We start from the raw sequence: 25,441 nt of genomic DNA on the forward strand, positions 1-25,441 counted from the left end.
ATCCTTCTTCACTATCCCCTTGCATAAAGGGGTTAACTCAACAGACCCATCAAACTTTCATCCAATTACCATCTTTTCTCCTCTCTCCAAAATTATGGAAAAATGTATACACTCACAACTCCTAAACTATCTCTTCCAGCAGAACCTTCTCACTCCCACCCAACATGGCTTCCACCCTAACCACAGCACCTCTACAGCCCTCTTGTCATTTATACATACAACAGCTGAGGCCCGTGACAAAAACCTCCTAGTATCCAGCCTTTTCCTCGACCTCTCAAAAGCCTTTGACACTCTCATCCTTTACTTCTAGCTAAACTTTCCAACCTCAATATATCTCCCTCCACTCTAGCCTTCTCCTCTAGTTATCTGTCTCATAGACAGCAATCTGTTTGATGGCTTTCCTTCTTCTCACCCTACCTCCTAGTGACAACCGGGGTGCCTCAAGGCTCTATCTTGGATCCCCTCCTGTTCAATATCTTTACAAATGAACTTCATACCTCCTGCAAACAATTTTCTCTAATCCAATATGCTGACGATTCAGCTCTCATCTGTACTACCAACAATACCTCTGACCTTCACACTCTCACCCAGGACACCTTTCTATCTGTTGAAAAATGGCTAGCTGATAATCTACTCATCCTAAACCCTAAAAAAAAAAACTCCTGCTATTCCTCCCACGTACTCTCTCTCACCTAAAATCTACCTTTCTCATCTCATCCTCCAATAACACCACCATGCAACCTGACTCCCAACAAAATTTCTAGGTGCCATTATTGATGACAAACTTAAATTTAACCTACACATCCTTCAAAGTATAAAAAAACTCACCAAAAGCTGGGTATGCCCTACCGAAACCATAGATTCCTGACCTCTGATGCTGTCCCTGGCTCAGGCTCTTCTTCTCTCCTCTCTTCTCTATGCCACCCCAATACTAACTAATATTCAAACGACTACCCTGGCCAAACTCCAACAAATCTACCACAAAATAGCAAGATTCATCACAAACTCTTCACATAATTCACACAACTGCCTCACACTCAACTCACAACAATGGCTAGAACTCCCCCAACAACTCCTTCTATCTCAGTTACAAATTATTCACTCTATACTTTATAAACCATCCTCCAGCCCTGTCCTTTCCTCCTTGGCATCCATCTACACACCAACTCGCACACTTCGTACTTCTAACCAGAAACTCCCTGACATCTACCAACCCAAAAAACTATCGGCAGACTACTATATAAATCCACCCTATCCCAAGCATGGAATAATCTCCCATCCCATTTACGCTCCATTACACACCCTATAGAATTTAAGAAAGAACTCAGACTACACTTTATTAGTACCGAAACTTGTCATGACCCTACCTAACTCCAATACTATTCTGTATTCCACAGTCCCATGCAACTTCTCAGCATACTTTTTACCACTCCAATACTATTCCTTTTTACCACAATCTCATACAATCATCTCAGCATATTATTTCCCACATATTTTTCTCTAACATCACACTACACCTCTAGATATCCCTTCCACCCCATTCATGTACTCTCATCTCTCAGACCTCATAATGTGTACTATTCCTAAAATACTACAACTTGCTATACACCTTACCACATCAGTTATACATCAGCTATGTGTAAAAAAATATATATTGAAGTACAGTACTTATTCGTACTTTTTGTATTACTGATCTTATCCCTGTTATGCCTCTTAACTTATCACTGTTAATTGCTTAAATTGTACTGCTAATAATTGTTTTTTTATTGTAAACTAAACTGTTATGTATGTTTAAACTGTCTGTAACTGGAGCTTTTCTTCTCGGGTCTCTTCTGAAAAAGGGTTCCTGGTCCAGCTGGACTAACCCGGTTAATAAATGTCAATAAATAAAAAAATAAATAATAATGTATGCGTTTAACCAGTAGTTCCTCTTAGTTTGTACCTAAAAAGCTTTATTTTTTATTATTTGTAACAAATATAAATTTGTCAGACTGTATTATTCTCAGTGATTGTCTTATGTAATATTTTATATCATGTACATGTGGAGCTTTCCTCACCGGGCCTCCGCTGAAAAGGGGGGTCTATATTAGAACACCAAACGTTCAAAATTTCGAGTGTTCTAATATCGAACCCTATGAATCGAAAATTTAAAACATCGGACATACAGAACAGCTGTTCCAAAACACATACACACAACACAAGCACACCAAACAAACAGCAATCCGCACACATACACCTAAACTCTTACACCTAACCCTACACTAAACTATACATACACCACTAACTATCCACTTACCTTAACCCTAACCCTAAGGTCTGTCACTATCACACAGTCACCTCACCCGCACCCTAACCCTCACGTCCACACAATCGCACACTTACCTGACCCGAGCGCCTAACCCTAACTCACCTAACCCTCACGTCCACACAATCGCACACTTACCTGAACCCGACCCATAACTTTCCACCACAGCGCTGAAAATACTGAAGCAACAGAAACGAACAACCAAATTATGGGTCGATATTAGAACACTCAGAATTTTGAACGTTCTGTGTTCTAATATAGACCCGAAAGGGGGCTACTGAGCCCAGTCAGACCTCCCCGGTAAACAATTGCGAAATAAAAATAAATAAAATACATGCTAATGGAAATGCTGTTATTCTAGCAACTTTCTAAGTTTATAAGAGCAATATTTAAAATCATTCCCTATATTTGGTCCTTTGTTTCCCCCATTACGTGTGGCTCTGTCCAGATTTCTTGGGCCGATAGGTTGAGAGGTATAAGAGCTACTGCGCAAACTCTTATCTGATGCTGCTGCCAGGGATCGCCCAATCACTCTCATTTTTCACTCACACACACACACACATCAGTTCTGCTCACATGCATACATTCACTCATACAGGCAGACAGCAACGTAAATACACATACACTTTTTTTCTGTTTCATTTATATTCAATCATCTCTCTCTCTTACTTTCATACACACAGACATAAACACACACACCTTTCATTTGACTCTTTTTTTATTTTACACTCGCTAAACAGCAAAAGCACTGCTTGACGAGTGTAAAATAATAGCGTCCATTAGTTTTTTTTTTTTTTTCAGTCCGAGCTCCAGGGCTGCTTGATATGATGCTGTGAAGTGGCTGACTCCTTTTTCATTGGGGATTACGTGTAGATTAACACCTTGGGGACTATTTGTTCATCAATCAGTGTGCGATCTACAGGTCGCCCATTATCTAACACAGGTTAAATGCATATGAGGCTTGTGTCACACATATTACGTTGTAAACAACAAATTGTGTATCAGCTGTTAGACAAGTTCGAATAATCTATGTTGTTTACAAAAAACAGAACTTCCACTATGTTCACACTTGTTTCAAGACATGAATTGTATACTTTTTGCCGACTTGTGCATTATGATAAGTAAAGTCTGCAAAATGGTACATAGATGAAATGTGTGTTTCAAACTATCTGGCCCAGAAAATAAGTTTGTACTGCTATGATTAATGCAATGCCTGACACTATTAAATGCTGTGGATAACTGCATGGGGAGCAGAAACTACACCCTTGGGATTCCACCTGTGTCTCTGCTTGACAGTGACATAGGGTGCTGACTTGTTGGAACATGGGCTAAAATCTTGGCTAGGCTTGTAAGGGCCTCAAGGCCAATAGCCTAGTAACTTCCAGTGATCCTAACTTAAGACAAAAAATGAAGTAAAGGTAAGACAAAAAACGGCACTAGAGAAGCCTGTGAATATCCCCGAGAGAACTTAACTTTTATTTAAAAAACGTGTAAAAGCTACATCCATAACTCTCAACCTCTTAGCACAAAAAATCTGGACAAAGCCAAAATAGCAGAGACAAAGGTCCAAAATGGAGACGTTTTAAAAATTACTTTTACATTTACAAAGTTGCTAAAATGAAAATTATTGTGTTAACATGCACTTTCTGTCAGATGTGAAGTCTGATATTCAAATGGCTGTCATTATTTTGTAACTTCAATCCTCAATGATTGCTAGAAAACCACAAATTTTGTTGGAATCAGACCAAACATGAGGGGCAAAAATATGGACAGTTACACTCGGCTGCTCAACTGCTCAGCTCATTTAAAAATTTCCTAAGTACGAATACTCCACATATTTAATCATATTTTGTTAGCAAAAAATCTTAATTGAAAAATGCAGCATTAAGGGATTGTTAACTCGTACGTTTACATGCAAGGTATACGTTCGGGATACAGTTTAAATTAAAACTATGCTCCACAATATTATCTTTACGAGCTGCAGCTGCCATCTCTAATCGACGTCCACTCGCGGCTGGAACCACGTGCCCACGCCTCTGAGACCAGATGTTTGGGTACCATCGTGATTTGTTCGCTATGTGGTCAACAAGAATATTGAAGCTGGTAGGTATTTTTATTCTATCTGCCTTGGGGCTGGAGTTAATGGCTGTTTTGTTGCGGTACAATAGGAAGAAGCGCACGAAACTGCAAGAAGTACTGTTTTTCCCGAGTCGGGTCACTTGTGTTTACCCATCTCTGTACGTGGAGAGCGGGAAATGTGGCTGTAAAAGGTCCCACGCGGACAGCTCCATAATGCGTCTCATCCGGCACCTGTTGTCGACCCGCCAAAGTCTGGACCTGTGTTTGTTCTCCTTCACGGACACAGAGTTGAGCAGCACTGTTGTACTGTTGCACCAGAGGGGAGTGCGGGTGCGGGTCATCGCAGACTCGAATTATATGGCACTCAACGGCTCGAAGATTGGTATTTTAAGGAAAGCTGGTGAGTAGATAACATTTCCAATACGATATTAGAACTCTTGGTTCCAGTGGGTTTACCTAGTTAACAGATGAATAAAAAATATATAGTTTAAGCTACTATGTGTTAAGCGTTGCTCTTTGTGTGTAAAGCATTGTTTTAAAAAGCCCTGTACACAGCAGTAAGAAACAAGCCTTGCTACCCAATGCATTTCAAATAACTGGCATAATCAATAAGTAATTGCAAACAAGGTAGCTCCACGTGTATTTGATTTTCTAATTTAGTTAGCTTTAAACATGATTTATGTTTTCATTAAGCAGGATAAAGAGTAAATTAAAATTTTAACCAAAAACATCAGTATTCGTTTTAAGATCGGTTGATTAGTTGCCCGAATCCTCCGATGTTTCTTCTCTTTTTGTTTAATTTTCCCAAATTATTTAGGTTTTCATTTTTGATGTTCTAGACAGTGGTCCCCAACCACTGGACCACGGACCAGTACTGGGCTGCACAGAAGAAACTTTTTATGTTGGGTGCCCAACTGTTCAAAAAAGTGTATGTGTGTATGTATGCATGTATGTGTATGAGTGTGTTTATGTTTCTGTCTGTGTGTGTGTATGCATTAAAGCAGAAGAGACTGTGTATGTTTGTGTATGAGAGAGAGAGAGAGTGCGATCCTTGGAAGCAGGAGCATCAGTTAAGAGGTTTGCGTACGTCTTGAATATACCTCTCAACCTCTACGCACAAGAAATCTGGACAGAGGCGCAAATAACTGGGGACAAACAACCAAAAATAAAGATAGATTTTAAGTATTGCTTTTATAAATAAACCTAGAAGGTTGTTAGAACAACAGGGTTTCCATTAGCACATATTATTTGAAGTTATACAAAATAATAGGAACAAGTAAAATTATATGACAGGGGCTGCCTCTATTGTAATAAAGTGAAAATAAGTCTTCTGTATTGGCTGAGTATGTGGTTTGTCCTGCAAAATCTTAGGCAACTTAAATAAATACCCTGCTTTTGGTATCGGAAAATGTGACAGCCATAACTGAACATAAAAAGAAGTTATGTGCTTACCATAATGTTCCATCTGTGTTGCCCAACTTCATTCCAGTAACCTATGGGACTTTGGTTTCGACGCTCGGAACCGATCGTCCGCCTTCTTCCAGCTCGAGCTCCTCCTACCTACCCATAATGCCCTGCTCCCCCACGTTAACTCAACAAACTGATTAATAGAGCTGACATGAATGCTTACATTTCAACAGCTAACTACAAAATGGTACTCTGGCTTGCATGTGCTCAGTACTCAATACACTTGTACATGCCCACAGGAGGCTTCTTAAAGAGACATACATACATTGATCTACATCCTCCCTCTTAAAAAAGATTGTCCTTTTCAAAATAACATTGCCATTAAACATGCATCAATATAAACATTAGAAGCAAAACAGCGTTCATGTCCAAGTTGCTGTGTATCTGGAACATGACCTGGAGATATGACCAAGTCTCGTAACATAACAATCAGGACTGGGTTTACCAACAGGGACAGGTTTCAGTCAACAGCTCATCTCAGGAACTTCAGGATTCATCGGAGGAATGGAAATGTTCTTTGGAACTTCTTCTGGAACTGGAACACTGGACAACTTACGCTAAGATAAAGAGTCTTTCTCACAGGCTAGTTACTGTGGTATAGGCTGGGACACCGGTGTCAAATGTTTCCGATTCCACTTAAAAACTGCTCCTTGTGATTCCACAATGTACAATCTCGGCTGTGGGCAGATGTTCTTCATGACTCCAATCCGATCATAACCTTTGGATGTTCGCATCCCTATCACTTCTTCTCATAATGGATTGTGCAGTTTGCTGGTCTTTTCGTAGTAGGACATCTGGATTAAGCGCTTCTTCAACAAGTTGGCTTTGACTGATCTGTTGTTCTTGACACATGGAAGCAACAACTTACTATTAATTGGCGATGTGGTTCTAGTTTGTCTCGACAGAGGTCTCTGAGCAGGTGAACCAAGATGTTTGTCACAAGGAATATTTCTAAGATTCAAAAGGTTCAGGAAAATGTCACTATTGTCTCGTTTCGACTTCTGTAATAACTGCTTTGCACTTTGAATTGCACGTTTTGCTAGACCATTTTACTGTGGATACTTTGGGCTAGTCATGACATAAGTAAAGTCCCATTCTTCAGCAAATCTTTTGAACTATTGGCTTGTAAACTGCGTGCCGTTGTCAGTAATAACTTTGTGTGGACTACCATGTACTGCAAAATGACGCTTCATCTTAGTAATGACAATACTGGATGCAAGATTGGGAAGTAGGTCAATCTCGAACCAGTTGGAGTAAGAGTCTGCTAACACCAAGTAATGTTGACCATTCCACTCGAAAATGTCGGTAGCTACTGTCGACCAAGGTAGTTCCGGAGTCTGGTTAAGCTGAAGTGGTTCCTTCTGTTGATGCGGCTTTACTATTACACACACAACAAGATAAAAGTGCTGTCTCAGTATGTTGTGGCAGAGAAGGCCAAAATACTAGTCCTCTCACCCTTCTTTTGGTAGAGTCTGTTCCTGGGTGACCTCATTGTAAGATAGTGATATACTCATGTTGCAAAGACTTTGGAACAATAACTTTAGGACTTTTCATAATGATACCATTGTCTGACAAAATCTCATCTCTGGATGGAAGGTAAGGTTGGACTTCTGGAGGTAAATAGATTGCCTTGATGGCTATCCTTTTTTGAGAAAGTGGTTGAGCCTTTGTCAAACTGGATCTGTGGCTGTGTGATCTCTCAGCTCATCAAGACGTGGAAGAAAAATTTCTCACTTCCATGACTTCAAAATCAAATCTCTCATTGTCATGCTGTTCAGTGGCACTTCTGGGTGATTTTCCGTAGTAATTTGAATAATTCTAGCAATGTCAGCCATTTCAACTTATTTTAATATCATTTAGAGCTGTCTGTATGCTTTGTTTCATATTTTTAAATAAGAAATAGCTTGAGCAAGTTTAACATTAGAAATACGTTTCTGACCTGTTTTTTGCGGATTATGCATGCAGCAAGGAATGGTCCACTCTTGTATATGCCTTTCAAAATCAAAGTAAAGAAACTGGAGTTCTTTCTGGCCATTAGATATGCCACTTCTGACTCCATGTCGCTTGCCCCTCTGCACTTAGAAGACAAGCAGGCGGGGTAGTTTGTTTCAGATGCTCTATTACATAAAACATATCAGGATGGATAGCAGCATCATTAAATATAAAATAACTATTGATTAACAAACAGCTTACACACATGTATGCTTTCATTTCAATAGCTAACTACAAAATGGCACTCTGGCTTGCACGTACTCAGTACTGTGTACACTTGTACATGCCCACAGGAGGTTTCTTAAAGAGATATACACACACATTGATCTGCAGTTCAGATACTGAGGAAAGAATACTGGGAGATTAATTGACTGGTTAATGTTGGTCTCTTTAGCCACCTTGGGTATAAAAATGGGCATCGTACATAGGGTAATTCTGTCTTTATGAAAGACTAAGTATGGAAATTTTGCGGAAAGAGCCTGCAGCTTGGGCACTCTCCTGATCGAGGTGATAGCCAGTAGGAAAAGAGTTTTCCAGGAGAGGAAGTTTAAATCTACAGTGGATGAGGGTTCAAACGGGGGGGGGGGTGAGCTAAGGCTTATAGAATTATAGTAAGATCCCAAGGAGGCATAGGTGCCCTAAGAAAGGCCTTACATAACTTTGAAGAGGCTAGAGACGCTGAGTCAAAATCAAAGTGGAAGTTAGAAGTGTCAGCAAGCTGAATCTTGACTGTAGAATAACTAGCACCATCCTTGAAAAGGAAAGTCAGAAAGTCTAGTACTACTGAATCTGGCACTATAAAAGGATCTATCTGGTTCTGTTCTGCCCACAGGAGAATCTTTTCCACATACTTTTGTAAATCTTGCAAGTGGAAACCCTATGTGATGAAATCAAAATTTCTCAGACTAGAGAAGACAGCTTGGGAGATCTAGCCATCATCGGAAGTGGAGAAACCAAGAGGTTAATTTCAGGGCCTGAATGTTGGGATGTGGATGCCCCAACAGATGAGAAAGTAGATCTGGAGTTGGATCCAACTTCATCAGGGGCAAACCAGATAAGACCAAAGAATGGTGAGCCAGGTTTATTGAGGCCAAAAGAGAGCAATGAGGATCACTTTGCTTCACAACCTGAGGACTTTCTGCAGGAACTTGGGAATCAATGGAAGAGGGGGAAAGGCATATAGTAGACCAGAGGGCCAAGCATGCACCAGAGCATCCATGGGGGACTGTCCATGAGGAGGAATCAAGGCAAAATACTTGCTGCATTTGTTGTTGAGAGGGGACACAAAGAGGCTGTAGCAAGGATAACCCCATTTCTGGAAGATTGCATCTGCCATGGACTGATTCAGGGACCACTCATGAGGCATCAGTAGCACTCTACTGAGTCTGTTGGCTAGGATGTTAGATACCCCCAGAATGTGCATTGCTAGCAGAAAGTGGTTGGAAGAAATTGCCGGTTTACATTCATATGACCGCGTGACTGATGGTCGAAACCCAGTTTCCACAAACCTATATGACGAAGCTCCAGGGGCCGAACGCTCAGAATGGCGTAAAAAAAATTCGGAATTCAACACTTCTGACCACTCTACCACCTAAACAAGTGCTACCATGGGTCAAAAAGGGGGGATAGTTTGCATTTCGGCTATATTGTGTTCGCAATTCTGCGCATTCGCAGAACTGCTGTCGAACGTTTTCTGATCGGCCATCTGCCGTTCACTCAAATCCATGTATACCGAAATTGCCCACTGCCAAACCCTCATTGTTTCTCGACAAAGGGGGTAAGACCTAGTTCCTCTCTGTTGATTATCAAACTACTGGCATATTGTCTGTTTGGATAGGAATAGTCCCCTGAGGAAGAAAGCTGTCTAGTTCTTGCAACACTAGAAGAACCCCTGTCATCTTGGGAACATTGATATGCAACTTGGTCTCTTGGGGCATCACATGCCTTGGACCATCCGGCCCAGACAGTGCTCCCACCCAAACTGGGAGGTGTCTGTGGTTAACGTAGCAGTTGGGGAGGGGAGAATGAATGGTCATCCCTGGGTAATTTCCAGTATAATGGAGGCACTAAAGGAGAGAATCCTTGCACACACGAGACAGCCTGCTGGGAAGGTTCAAGGGATTTCTGAGAAGAGCCCACTGTACCGCTAGGGTCCACTGTAGAATATGTATGTCAAAGCGTGCCATTGGAAGAAGAGTTATGGTTGCTGCCATGGAGCCCAAAGCTCATAGAATTAGAGAGGCTGGGGGGTTTCAGAACTGTCAAGATCTGGCTGACATGGGATCTCAGATTTCCACCCTGGCCAATGTAAGGCAAACATGACCTATTGTTGTGTGTAGATGTGCCCCTGTAAAATCGGTGGATTGAACTGGTTCCATATACGACTTCTGCAAGTTTATAATTATGCCCAATGTAGAAGGTACGTTGAGGAAGTAATCCCTGTCCTGAAGGAGTAGATGCCTGGTTGGGGCGGTCAGGAGCCAGTCGTCCAGATATGGAAATATCTGATAGCCTTGCAGTTGGAGATGTGCTGTCACTACCACTAGACATTTGGTGAACACACTGGGAGCTGTGGTGAGGCCAAATGGAAGTGCCCAAAACTAGTAGTGACTGGCTTCCAGCCTGAAACATAGAAAGGACTTGGAGCACCTGTCCACTTTAATATGGTAGTATGCATACTTGAGGTCTATGGAGCACATCCAATCACCCATCTTCAGGAGAGGTGAGATAGATTGAATCGTGACTATCCTGCACCAACTTGTTCAGGAAGGTTAGACCTGAGGTAAGCCGCAGGTCCCCTGTCTTTTTAGGTACCAAAAAGAATCTGCAGTAAACACCCGATCTGACTTGATCGGGGGAATGTCTTGGATGACTCTTTTTTTGGGAGTAACTTTTTTATTTCTTGGGCCATGTCCTCCTTTTGACTGGGTGGAACATCTAGGAGGTGAGAGTTTTGTTTGGGAATGTTGGAAATGGCAATAGAATATTCTCTGGATACGATCCTTAGCACCCATTTCTCATTTGTGATGGCCTCCCAGGCTTCTGGGTGAAGGAGAAACATCCTCTGATGCTTCCAGAGGAGAGCAGTCGGGCAACAGTTCAGGATCGCTGGAAGAGTTTGTCCAGAACAAGTTTCCATGACCCTTGATTTTGCAGACCCCCTCAACCTCATGGGAGGCGTCTACCATTCTGACCATATCCCCTTCTGCCTTGGAGGGGGGGGTCTCCCTGGCTGTCTTGGAAAGGACCCTGCGACTTCTGAAACCACGCTTTCTTACTACCACACTGGTTCCTAGAGAAGTTCCATTGTGGAGTAGAAAACTGGATCCCAACGGCAGACAGGGTCTTACCATCTTTCTCACTCTGGATCAAAATGTCATGTGCCATAGACCCAAACAAGATGGAGCCATCAAAGGGTGCATTAATGAAAGACTGTTTGAAGGGCTTTGCAAAATTGCACAGCCTCATTTATGCATGATGCCATATGGCAATGCTGGAACCGGCCGCCCTTGAGGTATCCTCCGCAGAGTGAGAGATAAGCTTCATGGACACATTGGCTAGGGAATGTAGGATGGCCAGCCTAGAAGAAACAGACTCCTGTTCCTCTTTAGGCATGGACCCCGGGACCATGCTACAAAGTTCCTTAACTAAGTCCTTTTCTAGCCGGGCAAAATAAGACAAGTAGTTCAACACCTGAAGAGCTAAGGTAGATGAGGCATAGACTCTCTTGCCAAATCTGTCCAGCACCCGGGATTCTGTATTTGGGGGGTTGACAGAGGAGCTCTCCTGAGCAAACTCCTTCTTGATGGCTGCTGCCATAACCAAGGCATCTACCGGGATTCCTTTGCTCCAAAACTGTTTGTCGGCTGGGGCACTTAAAATTTTATTGGCACATTTAGGAATGGGTTTTACTGTATCCGGTTCCTTCCAAGCCCTCGACACCAGCTGGATCAGCAGGGCGGCAGGGGGGACATCCAGGTAGTAGATGGGCAAGCCCCGAAAGCCTCCCACAATACTGATTCCTCTGGGGCAGAGGTTTGGGAGGACCATCCACCCTTCTGACGAAGGATTTCAAGGATGTCTCTGACGGAGACCTTGTTAGGTTATGATTTGGGTGACCCTTCACCTTCCTTGAAATCATTATCTGTGGTGAGGGATTCCATTGGGGAATCCACGTGCCTCCTTTTACATGGTCTTTTCCAAGGGACCTCCTCGGGACGATACTCCAGGTAGGTGTTGAAAGAAGCTTGGGGATCCACTGAAGGAATGGTGTGGAGGCTTTCTGGGACTGGCTGCCCATTTGGTAGCTCAGAGGTCTCAGGCACAGTTCCAGAGTGGGGCAGGGGGAGTTCCATTGCAGTAAGTGCAGAGGGTCTCCTAGGAATAAAGAGGACCCTCTCCATGACCTCGAACGCTGAAGGACTCCAAACTACTTGGAGCTGTCTCACTGGAGCTGAAGTCACTGGGGCAGACTCCTCCTAGAGAGACCGGGTCTCCCACTCCAAGGGGGGAGTCGGAGCTATCAAAGGCTGAGGCCTCAAGGGGAAGAGATGGCTCCGAAAGCTTCGGAGTTAAAGTCAAACCCCCAGAACTGACCTCAATGCTACGCCTAGGAGACACGCTCAGAACTGGAACAGCCAGAGCCGAGCAAGTTGGGGAGAATGTCAGAGGCAAAGAATAAATCTCTTGTCGGCTCTGATACCCTGGCACCAGGACCCAATAGAACCAACAACTCTGAAACCAGGGGATGAATTGGAGAAGGGGCTACTGGTTGGAATGGGGAGAGGCTCATGGATCTGGAAGCGGAGGGAATGGACACAGGCCACATCTGGAGGAACTGCCTCAAGAGCTTACCGGCATCCCTAGAGGACAAGCTTCGGGCCGATGAACGGGGTTGGGGGGATTTCTGTGGGGAACAGGACGGAGACGTCCTGGTAGGCACAGGCAAAGAAGACCCTGGTGCTGATTGCAGAGGGGACACCACTCTGCCCTGTAGCTACAGAGGAGGAACGGGCTGGAGGAGAGGTAGAGGTAAGGGAGCTTGGACCTGATCGTGTCGGTTCCGAAGATCTAGATTTTTTCCGATGAGGTTCCAAGGAGGACCGTGCAGGAGATGGCCTCATGGACTCCTGGGAATCCTTGGGCTTCTTAGCTTGGGTTGAGCCCCTGATGTGGAAGGAGCCCCTGCGGTGGCAGAAGGAGGAAGCAACCCCTTTAAAATGAGTTTGCTTCTCCTGCCTGCCAGAGCCCAGGAGTGAAAAGCCCTGCAAATATCATAGGGGGCATCCAGGTGGAGAGACCCCAAACAGTACACTCACTCACTCCCCGTAGGCGTCAGAAAAGGGACTCTTCCACCCACAGGAAGTGCACTTTGTAAAGCCTAATGGCTTTTGATCAACCATGGAGAAAGAGGGCAAGAAGAAAAGAAGAAAAACTTATTTTTTCTTTTGTAAAGAAGCCTAACGGACAGAACCTGTAGTCTAGATAGGAACGGAAGGTAAAAGATATAGGAACCACAAAAAAAGGAAAAAAAACTCTCCCCAAAAATGCAGAAGGAGAAGTTCAAGTCGGAACTCGCTGCTAACACCAAGCGCAGCAAATGAGATCTGAGGTAATGTGGGGGAGTGGGGCATTATGGGTATGTAGAAGGAGCTCAAGTTTGGAGTCTCGAGCTAGAAGAAGGCAGCCAATCTATTCCGAGTGTCTGAACCGAATTCACACAGATTAATGGAATGAAGTGAACAACATCAGATCTGTTTTTTTGTGAGGCTGATGGGAGAGGATATTTTGGAGAGCATGTGTCTACATAATTGTTCACTGTAAGTAAAGATAGTATGAGCGAGAAGCAGCTCATACTTTGTCATAGTGAAGAGATATATATGCGCAGGAGTTAGGCAAAGAGAAGAATAGCAAGTAAGATAGAGTGAAATCAAAGATTTGTGATGAAGTTCGTGTTTAATGTGTGCAGAAGCTTAAAATTATTAGCATTTTGTGCCTGTGATACCTGTTGGAGAAAGTACTTGGTAAAAGCTCAGCCTGTTAACACTCTGGACTTAAATCATGCGTGTGTGTTTCTAGGTACCACAGTGCATAAAACAGTTTAGCTGAGATGCAGGCTATGTACCACTCTTTACTTTTACAAGGTTTGAACTATATTTTGCATCTAGAAAATCATTGATTATTATAAATAACAAGTAATTCCCGGTATTAGACTTCCATGCTGTTTATTCTTCAACAAGTATGATGTTAACATAAACTCTGTCATTCTCTTCAACTTTCTCAGTGAGTTAGAACAATAGTTTAAAAAAGTGTACTTTATTTTGGAATTTTGTTCCTCCTAATTTTAGCTTTTTCCCTGATTCTTAACATGAGGCCAAGATCTAGGTCCAGTATCTGGATATACTCACTGTACTCCAAACATTTTTTTGAGCAGAAATGTCATGCCAATCCAACAATTACCGAACCAGAAAGATGTTCATAACTGTCTAGACTAATTCCTGCAACACTGACCTATAGGGCTTATATAATTACTCATTTGAAATGGAGAAAACGTATGGTTGTAAGGGCAGCAACTGAAAAAGATTCATCATTTCTATATTATGCATCAGGCAGCATTTTAAAGGCTGTCAAACCTTGAAGAGTTTTTTTCCCCAGCGGCTAACATTAGAGACAGGCAACTTATTTTTAGATAAGAATTAGATCTAACAGGCTACACTACAGCAGGCACAACAAAGTGCGTAATAAAATCACAGATAATGTCAGTGGACATCAGTACAACCAGCAGAAATCATAGATGGTTTAATTTGCGTAAAATAATTGACGCACAATTTTACCTCTAGCCAGAGGTACATTTAACAGATGAAGTGGATGAAAGGTTTGTCAGTACATGATGTCCTTTATGAGATTTTACAGCTGTTGGTAAACTAGCAGCATTAACTGTAAAAAATGCTTCAGTTGTTATTGTTGTTATTTTTAGTGTGTACACATTTAAACCATAAGGTAACCTGTTCCTTCAGATGCTATCCTGATACCTCACAGGTAACATAGTGGTAACAGTATCCTGAAGAGGATAAATTCCAGAAGCAAAGAGATAATGCTTCAACTCTTAAGGGCCTTGGTAAGACCATACACTGAGTACTGTGTGTGCTTCTGAACGCCATATAAGGAAATAGAAATCAAGTTACTGTAAGGAATTCAGAGGAATGCTACCAGAAAGATCCTTTGGTTGGAGAAAAAAGAATATAACTAGAGATGGGGAAGACATAATTTCATTGCACAAGATCATGTCAGGGGGGTGTGAAGAGGTTATTCTGAACAGGAAGGACAGAAGAAGAATGAGAGGGGCACATGCATTAGTTGCTAGGAACTGATTACTCCTGGATCACCAAAATAACTTTTTCACAGAGTTGGTCGTGAACCCAAGGACGGAATAACAGAATGAGTGGAGGAGAGTGTCGACCGAGGCATTTAATAGGGCATGGAACAAGTGGAAATGGATTCAAGAGAAAGTAGAGATGGAGGGGGGATAGAACATTAAAGCACATAAAATGGCAGAGTAGATTGGCTTATTATCTCCTTCTGCTGTCAAGCAAATTTAATGTGATATACACCTTATTCAGTTTTATTTAGTTATTTCTATTGTATCTCTCACTGTCTGCCACATATTTGTCCTCCTGAAATCATTTGTTCTGCTGTGGGGCCAGTGGAAATCTCAGGACATCATTATCTGGGTACTTGTCAAAAGGTTTTGTTATTTTAGTTCTACCCTCTTTTCTGGTGGCTGGTGTGCGAGTTGACAGATGCGAGGGCCTGCAGTGCCTTCCTGTATGGAACTACATATTTTTGCATGTCCCTCTGAAGTTGCAGCTGAATATTGTTTTACTGACTTTTTTAACAATTTTTTGGTTTTCACAGTAGGAGAACAATAATCAACAAGTTACTTACACAGTAGTTATCTTGGTAATCAAATAAAGCTGTATGCTAGTACCCTCCAACTCTGACACGGTCAGAGCCAATATGCTCAGAGAAGGTGTCAGATCCAAGGGTACAGATATCTTCAGATTCAAGACAGATGGCATCCAGATACTAGTATCCAAGGGCTCTGAAACCGAAGGACAGATTGGAGAAGGAGCAATATAGGTGGAGTTATATGAGTTAAAGCTTCCAAACCCATTGGGGTAGGGGCTGAGAGAACTCCCATCTGAATTTGTATCAAAATAAATTTCCTCATCATTCTATCCATGTGTGCTTCTGTAAGACTTCTGGATGAATGGGAAGAGGCGGTGGAGGGAGAACGATGTCTTTTGAGGAAGGTCGAAGGGAGCTAAGACAGAATTGGATCCACGTATGATGCATATCTGGTCCTGGCTCTGACGGAGTCAGATCCGAAGAGATGGACCTGGTGTCTGAAGTGGTAGGATCCGGCAACTTGTGGTGTGATGGATTTGATGATTTCTTACTCTTCTTCCTTGGCTTTGAGGTCAGATCCAAAGAAGATTGAGACAAGCCAGCTTTCTCTGAAGATCTCTTTTTTGCCTACTTCTTGTCCGACTTGGAGGAGTGAGGTCTTGAAAGTGATTCTCCAAAGGCTGATGGAATGAGGCCTTTAAGTATCAATTTATTTTTCCGGTCCACCAGGGCTGTCAGATTAAAGGACTTTCCTGGTCAACAAAGACGAAAGATCTAAATAATAAAAACTATGCAGCCCGTCTCAAAGCCTTGTCCCTATTTTCAGTGTCATACAGGCTGCTGAGGGATGATCTCTGCTTAACTTACAGAGCCTTAACAGACCCTATCCTGTCAGACCTGTTGCACGTTGGCAAGACCAGTGGGGGCATTAGCACTCACTAAAATGATTTAAATGTATTTTGCAACATAAATAGAATATCTTGGAGCTGCGGTGGTGCAGTGGTTAGCATTGTCGCCTCACACAAGAGGTTCCCCTGTTCAATTCTCAGCTGGAGCTCCTTCTGTGTGGAGTCTGCATGTCCTCCCCGCGATTGAGTGACGTCTAAAGACATGCAGGTAGGTGCGTGCGTAAATGGGTGTGCCTTCTTTGAAGGTTGGGCGTCGGGTTGGCAACTCGGCATTGTAAAAATCCATTTCCAATCATTAGCGGACCGGAGTTCCGCTGTGGCAACCCCTAAATGGGAAAAGCCGAAATACTTTTTTTTTTTTTTTTTTTAAATATAATATCTTGGAAGGGCAAATATGTATCACAGAGACTATCGCTACTTTAGATTTGTCTTACTCTCCACAGGAAGCAAACTTTTCTTAAACTAATCAACTACTCAAACGTAATGTGGACCAATGGATTTGTAACTGCAAATTCGCCCGTGGTTTAACATCCATGTCACTCAAGGATGGGGCAACGTGTAAATGCTCTGCTTTCATACTTAAAGGATAAGGGATTAAAAACTTCATAAGAATGTATGACTAGCTTTCAAAAGATCCTCACTCATCAATAGCCTAGTATGAACCTATTCAGACACACTAGTAGAATCCTATGGCTCACAATGTCAGATGACAGTGAGAGCACAAAGATGACCAGGGTCCAAATAAATCCTTTGATCTTTCACCTTCAGGAGAGCATTAACTGCTCAAATCTGTGTTATCGCAGTGCTGTGCCTCAGTATAAAGGCAGACTGACAAGGCTTTAATTGACTATGATTAGTTAAATGTGAATACAACTTTCTATGTACATCACCTTCTCTGTAACCTTTCCTGTGAATGGAAGCTAGAGACAGAGCTATAATTTTCCAGAATGTTAGGGTCAAGTGTTACCCTTTTAAGGAGCAGGGTTTTCAAGGTTTCTTTTAACACCTGTACAGATACTTGGGTTCTAAATGACCACCAAACAGTTTGAAAAATAATTAGTCCTAGCAGCTGAAGGAATGGTATTACCAATGTTTCAAGGGCCAAGATCTAACCAACAATATGTTAGGTTGCACAGATGAGATAAAATTCATGTTTTTTCATAGCTGATGTAATCAAACTATGCCAAAAGATTTGGCACATTCATATTAATAACATTGTTATACTCTGTGGGAAAACTCAGGACAAAGGACTATATTCTTTTGGCAGTCATATCTGCAAAGAAGAGTGCAACATCTTCATGGTGATCAAAAGAGAAAATTTTCCAAGAGGCAAAACAGGTTGTACTGCAAAGCCTGTGAACTACTCAGGAAAGTGCAGATGGACAGTTTAATGCAGCAGAAATTTCACAGAAAACTAAAAATGCCATCTGACATGAAATCTGCATCTGATAAGCAGCACAGTGTATTTCCAGGCTAAGATTTTCCTCAATACAGGAAGTCCTTCACCGTTTTCACTCCAGCTTGATTGATTGATTGTTATAGGTTCATAGGTTGGTACTAGGCTATCAGCCGTAGGGCCTATAGAAGCCTAGCCATAACAATTCCTTGGCTATTTCTTCCCACATTATTTACTTTCCTGGACCCCTGTCTAGCAGGGCGACTGACGTGATCCCTGGGGTGAATTTCCTTTCTTCCATCCAATCGTCAAGGTTCCTCTTGAAGAGGTCCAAAGAGGCACTCTGTTTGACATGTATGGGCAATCTATTCCAGAGTCTGGGGAGTCTCTGGGTCAGGAACCTATCCCTCCAGCATGTTTTGTTTATTGTGATGACAAGGTTTAGATCCCTGGAGCGTGTAGCTCTGAGGGATTGGGATTTCTTTAAGTGTAGCATGTCCAACAGCTCTGGGTTTGACATGGCCTTGTATGTTAAGCAGAGATCGCCTCTGAGTAGACGATATGCGACAGAGTATAGCTAGAGTTTTTTAAGGCGGTCAGCGTAGGGCATCTGCTTTAGGCCTGTGATTCTTTTAGTGAGGTATTTCTGAGGCCTTTCCAGTTGTTGCAGATGTCTTGAGAGGTACATACCAAATGGGGCGTTGTATCCTATAATGGATCTAATGAGGGATGAGTACAGTGGGACAATGACCTCCTTTTTTCTGGATGAAAAGCCCTTCGTGATGAGGTGTGCCACATAAAAGGATTTCCTGACTGTTGTGGCGATGTGGTTATCGAAGGTGAGACCACTGTCCACCTGTGTCCCTAAGTCTCTTATCACACTTTCTGTGTTTAGTGTACTGCCACCTATATGGTAATTCATGGATACATGTTTTTTCCCAAAGGGGATAACAATACATTTCTTGGCATTGAGCTTGAGCCCATGGCTCTGGCACCAAGCATCTGTTTCTGTAAGGCCCTTTTGTAGAGTATCCACATAATTTGGGGATTCAATAATGGCTCCCAGTTTGCAGTCATCTGCAAACTTTGTTAGCCAGAGTCCCTTAGTGTTGACCTGTACTTCAGAGAAGTAGATGCCAAACAAGAGCGGCCCCAGGACTGAACCCTGAGGTACTCCACTTGTCACTTGTCTGGAGCTGGATTTTGAGTCAGCTACTTTTACAGTGTGGGTTCTATCAGTAAGCCATTTAGCAACCCATTGGGTGACATAGGGATTAATGCCCAACTTAGTAAGTTTATCTATGATTCCAGAGTGGGGGGTGGTGTCAAAGGCCTTGGCAAGGTCTAGATAGGCTGTGTGGACCACCTTACCCTTGTCCATGGCTCTGGAGACTGATTCAAAGAAGTCAATCAGGTTCAGGAGACAAGATCGGCCCTTCACAAACCCAAACTGGGTGGGGTCCAGTGTTTGAAGGTTGCCAATGTCTTTGTTTATAAGTTCCATGATAATACGCTCCATGGCCTTGCAGATAAGGCTTGTCAGACTGATGGGACAGTAGTTTCCGGGATCCAAGGTGGATCCCCCCTTGTAGATTGGGATAACTGTAGCTCTGCGCCATTCAGTGGGCACGAAACCTGAGGTGAGGCTATGATTAAACATGACACTTAGGTGAGGTGCCAGTTCATATTGTAGTTCATGTAGTACACAGCCCGGGATGTCATCTGGTCCCATGGATGCTGTATTCTTGGCTTTAGAGAGTGCGTTTTGTACCTGTGTGGCCATTATTACTGGAATTTGGCAATCTTCTGGTATTGAGATGGGCCATTTAGGGGGTGAGAGGGGGTGAAGTTGGCACTGAATCGATCTGCCAGGATATTGGCAATATCCTTCGGATCAGTATATTTAATGCCATTCTGTTTTAGCTCAGAGCAGATCTGAGCATTGCCATTTAGATTCTTGACATAGTTATAGAATGCTTTGTGGTTGTCTTTGGAATCTTTGGCAATTTTATTTTCGTAACTAGCTTTGGAGGATTTTATGAGGCATCTCAGTTTCTTACTGAGGCTAGTAAGGGAGTTTTTTGCATCCTGGGATTTTCCTCTTTTCTGCAAAAGTTTCTTCCTTTTGTTGTAAAGTTTGTTTATGGCAGGGACCACCAGATTGGCTTCCTTTTTTTGGGTGAGAGCATTTTGGTTCTATTTGGCATGGCACGATTCATGCATGAGTGGATGTGCTCGTACAGTGCCTTAGTGTAGGATTCAGCAGTTGAACTTTCAGTTCCCGTCTGCATGGGTGTCATGAAGTTTGTCACTTCTGACTTGAGTAGCATGAAGTTGGCTTTGGAGAAGTTTTTTATGGTGGTTTCTTTACTGGGGGGTGGGATGTGGATGTTAAGGGTGATTAGCTTATGGTCAGACCTGACTAACAAGGGGGTGACCATAGGTATGGAGCATTGATTTCCCATGTTGGTAATGACCAGGTCTAGGATATTGGAGCCCCTGGTGGGACTATGGATTAGTTGATCCAGGACGTTGGAATTTATGAATTCCAAGAACCGTTGCGCAAAGGTGTTGGGACATGAGTAGTTTTCCCAGTTAATGGCAGGGTAGTTAAAATCACCCAGTATTAGGGTGTTCGGTTCTATCTTAATATTATCCAGTATGTTTAGAAAGGTGTAGTGAAAATCTTGGGGTATGGTGGGGGATCTGTAGCAAGCTACAATTTGGATTGCAGTCTTACCTAGTGTTAGTTGCATTGGGAGAATTTCAGACACATTGTGTTGGCCAACTAGCCTGGTGGTGTGAATATCCTTGGTGAATATTGACACTCCTCCACCTTTAGTGTTTCGGTCCTGGTTTGGTGGCCGAAAAGTGTGGTAAGAGTTGTAGACTGGTATTGCAGGGGTGCTCTATGGAGCCTTGAACCAGGTCTCAGTTACTGCACAGATATCGATGTTCTCCATTTTTAGGAGTGCCTCGAGAGAGTGCATTTTGAGGTTTAGACTTCTAGCATTGAGTAGCATTACCTTCAGATTTTGCATGCTTGTACCTGTTACGGTGGTGGTTTTGTCCTTTGAAGTTTGCCTAAAAAAGGCACTATAGGGGTGGCAAGAGCCTTAGCCAGTAACCTGAATCCCAGGGGCGACAGGTGCAGACCATCTCTGGCAAAGCATTGTGGTCTGTCAATCATGTCATCCCAGGCAGACAGATACTGGATCCCCTTTGAATGACACCATAAGCTTAGCCAATTGTTGAAGTCAATCATTTTATCCTTATATTGTGGTATCATTCTGGGCGAAGGCAGGATGCTACTCAGGGCTAGGGTCTGGTTAGCTTCTGGTGTCAGTCCAAGTGGGTATGAAATTTAATAATCTGGGAGAACATGGTTGACAGACCATGCTGCTTTGCCAAGGATGGTTTGCACTTATCACCTCTAGGCTTTCAGATATTGGCAAAGACCTTTTCCACCCCCGTAGTGCCTCTTTTAGGCAGTACCAAACAGATAAACATACCCACTTAACTGAACCTGTGAAAGAATATCTGAAGGTGGTTCTGCTCAGTGCTAGAAGTCTTTAACAATAAACTCCACTCTGTGCAAGCCGTCCTCTCCCTGGAGAGTGTAGACATTTGTGTTGTAATGGAGACATGGTTTAAAGTCATGGAGAGTACTCCGGTAATGCAAGGTTATAATGCCTTTCACACCTTAAGACCAGCTACTGCACAGAAGGGAGCTAAAGATGGAGGAGTCTGTCTATATTAAAACCAGCCTCACATCCAGACTAGTTAAAGTGTATGACCCACTGGGACTCGTACATGTGTAACTCACCATAAACAGAGTTCATACCATATTCTTGTAACCTATAGGTCCCCTCCATGTCCCAGGAAACTCATATTAACTATATCAGTGTACTAGAGTCCCTCACAGTACCACTTCTAATGCACAAGCCCAGCGATTCCTAAACTTTGTTAATACCAACATCCTGGAACACTTGTTCCATTCTCTTACCAGGGATACAAACATCCTTGACCTTGTACTTATGAACATGGGGGGAGTGGGGAATGTTCCTTACCCAATATAATGTCTTCTCTTATCAAATCTGACCATAAGGGCAGTATTAGTTGAAATAAAAATCAAATCCAGGGATCTAGGAAAACCAAACACCTTTAAGAACTAGTCTAAGGCTATCTTCTATCTACTAAGCAATATGTTGACTAAATTCCAAACAGCCCCAAACCCAGTAAACACCATAACACATGCTGAGCTGTTTGCAAAATTTATGTACAGCCATATTGATAGCTGTGTAGAGCGAATTGTTCTCACTCATATTAAGAATAAGACAAACTCAAAAGACAAGCCACTTTGATAGAATCTCAAATTATCAATCAGTTATACGACAAAAGAAAAAAAAATTGGGCCAGGCATAGCTTTCTTATTGTACTGTTTTATACTTGGAGCCATATCTTCACAGTTGCTGGTGTTTTTTCTCTTTATAGGAGGAACAAAGCCATGCATACTAAAAGCCACCTGACCAATCTTAACAGGCAGCAAAGAGGGTTAATTAATACTTCAAATGCTAAATGTGAAGAAAGACTAGCTTGTCAGGCAGTGGACAAATGCAAAGCTTTCTACAGCTATGTCCATAACCTGAAGGGAGCTACACAACAGTGCACAGAACTTATTGTAAATGGCATCACTGACACTGAACTGGAGGCTATTGCCAATTCAACTCAAACTTCTCCCCCCACTCCACCCCCCCAATAGTCCAATGGGAATACCGCATACTACAATCCCCCCAACCATTACTAGGAAACAAATTATCAGTGCACTTTCCAAGGCCAGAAACACTGCATCGATGGGCTCTGATAACATGCTGGGATGTTTAGTAAATAGCATAAAACATGACCTCTCTGTTCCACTTGAATCACTTTTCGAGCCTTCAGTCAGGTTTTGTGCCCAAGGAATGGAACATGGCTACAGTCATTCCCCTGCACAGAGGAGGTCCCACCACTGATCCAGGTAACTATATGCCCATAAGTCTTACCGGCGTTATATGTAAGGCCATGGAAAGAATCATCATGAAAATGATAAATGAGAACAGAGGTAACCTGTAAATGATGGACCCGTCACAGTTAGGCTTTGTTAAAGGCAGATCATGCCTATTAAATCTGGTGAACTTTTTTGAGAGGGTCACGAAAGCACTGGATGAAGGTAAGTCTGTGCACACAGCTCACCTTGACCTGCCAAGGCTTTTGATACAGTACCCTACTCAGGCATTATAGACAAGCTCACTAATTTAGGTATAAACCCTTTTATCACTCAGTGGATAGCTGACTGGCTGACTGATAGGACCAAGAAAGTCAAACTAGGTGAAGCCTTCTCCACCAAGAGGCCAGTCACTAGTGGAGTCCCCCAGGGCTCAGTACTCAGCCTGCTCCTTTTTGGCATTTATTTCTCTGAAATGGAAGCAAATGCTGAAGGGTTATGGCTGACTAAGTTTGCAGATGATTGCAAGCTGGGGGTTATCATCAACTCCCCTACAGGCACTAGCATAGTTCAAGAAGGTCTCTCTCTCTCTGACTAACAAATGGTGCCAAAGCCATGGTCTTAAACTCAGTGCTAAGAAATGTATAATTGTACCCTTTGGGAAGTCAACCTTCCTGGCTAATTACCATGTTTGATAATACCCCCCCTAAGTTTCAACCCAGTGGTCAGGGATCTGATTATGCATGTAGACAGTAGCCTTACCTTCGACTTCCATGTGGCCACAGTGGTGAGGAAATTCTTGTGTGTTGCTCAGTGTATAAATAAGGGCATGGCATGTCCAAAGATGTCATTACCCAACTGTACTCCGCCCTTGTCAGACCAGTCGTAGACATACCTCTCAACCATAACAAATCCCTCAGTATTTACCGGTTTTGAAGGCAAAATGATGGGTGCTACAAATTCCTGAGTGGCCCCTTCAATTCTCGTATTTCCCAGGTTTTATCAAATTTCTTTTTTTGTTCGAAGTTGTTACTGACGTCATCAAATGTGGGGGGGGGGGGCATGCGTGCTGATGTCAGCAGACTGTCAGCCAGTTGGAATTTGGCTGAGGACTAGGACTGTGTCAGTAGTGTGACTGTTTACCTCTACGTACAGGGAAGGGTGGGCAGTGGTGGCGCAGTGGTTAGCGTTGTCGCCTCACAGCAAGAGGCTGTCCAGTTTGATTCTCGGCTGGTGCGCCTTCTGTGCGGAGTCTGCATGTCCTCCCCATGGTCGAATGAATTTAAAGACATGCAGGTAGGTGTGTACATGTGTGGGTGTGCCTTCCTTGAAGGTTGGGCGCCGGATTGGCAACATGACATCGTAAAAATTCACTGCCAGTCATTAGCAGACTGGAGTTTCGCTGTAGCGACCCCTAACTGGGAAAAGCCAAAAGGCAGGGACAAGTGGGCAGCAGGCAGCAGTACATAGATAGTGGCGGCCAGCGAGCAGAGCGGACTGGAGGATGAGACGACTGAAGCTCAGGCTTGTTCTTGTTAGCACTGGAAACTAAGGTGGCTATTCTGAATCATTATAAGCTAAGAAAAATATGCATTTGTTTATAAGGTGTGATCAGTACAGTAACCTTTGGAAAAAACCTTGCTTTCAAATATGAGAAACTACCTTAAAGCTGAAGGCTGAACGCATCTGCATTTGTAGTGATAATTTGGAGGCTGAAGCATGAAAGTAGTCTTAACAGCAGAGGGCAAATATTTTCCTTTAGATGCCAGTGTTATCAGTGTGGCATTTGTTTTAGTACCAGTAATGTAATTCAGAGTTTTGGTGCTTAGAGTGCTTCCTTTTAATGGCACGTGCAGTATCTGTTGAATAACTTAAAACAAGTTTAGGGAGAAAATATGTGTCGCCATGTCAGTAAACAGATTAAATAGTTTTACTGTCCGAAAGAATGAGTCTTCTAATTACTTTCTGCCACTTTCACGTTAAGTGGATTTCTAACTTTCTGATTTTCTAAGAGCCGGATTCATGAAGGGTTGCATGGAGTCTGAGTAGAGTAAGACTCCAGCAAGCCAACATGTCTGCCAAGTGATCCAGGAACAGCTGGCAGGGGTGTGCAAGAGAGCTCCTAAAACGACTCTTGCACGGACAGGGTTAGTTTATGCAAATTACCTCATTTGCTGCTGAAAGCTATGCAAATGAGGTAAATTTGTGATCCAGGAAACACTAACCTGTCCGAGTAAGAGTAGTGTTATTTGCAGAAATGTACTCGGTTGGTAACTGAGTACTGTTCTGCAAATAGCAAAGCGAAGCAATGACAGATCCAAGTAAAGAATGCATCCATTTGAGGAAGCATGCCAATGGACAAATATAAGGCCATTGGCATTTATATGTGTTGCAAAACTTTT

The 25,441-nt window shown here is 42.8% G+C and overlaps 1 protein-coding gene across 1 annotated transcript in view; it reads left to right on the forward strand.

Annotated features, from left to right (window-relative positions):
- The first annotated feature begins 4,350 nt into the window (after nucleotides 1-4,350).
- The window catches only part of PLD6 (phospholipase D family member 6), a 133,594-nt gene continuing 112,503 nt past the window's right edge, over nucleotides 4,351-25,441 (forward strand). The window contains exon 1 of the mRNA XM_044089277.1: nucleotides 4,351-4,784. Coding sequence (XP_043945212.1) covers nucleotides 4,352-4,784 — 433 coding nt within the window. The 5' untranslated portion in view covers nucleotide 4,351. The remainder of the gene's footprint in view (nucleotides 4,785-25,441) is intronic.

This window comes from Protopterus annectens, chromosome 12.part0 (assembly GCF_019279795.1).
Source record: "Protopterus annectens isolate FY-2018-M chromosome 12.part0, PAN1.0, whole genome shotgun sequence".
Lineage (NCBI taxonomy): Eukaryota > Metazoa > Chordata > Ceratodontiformes > Protopteridae > Protopterus > Protopterus annectens.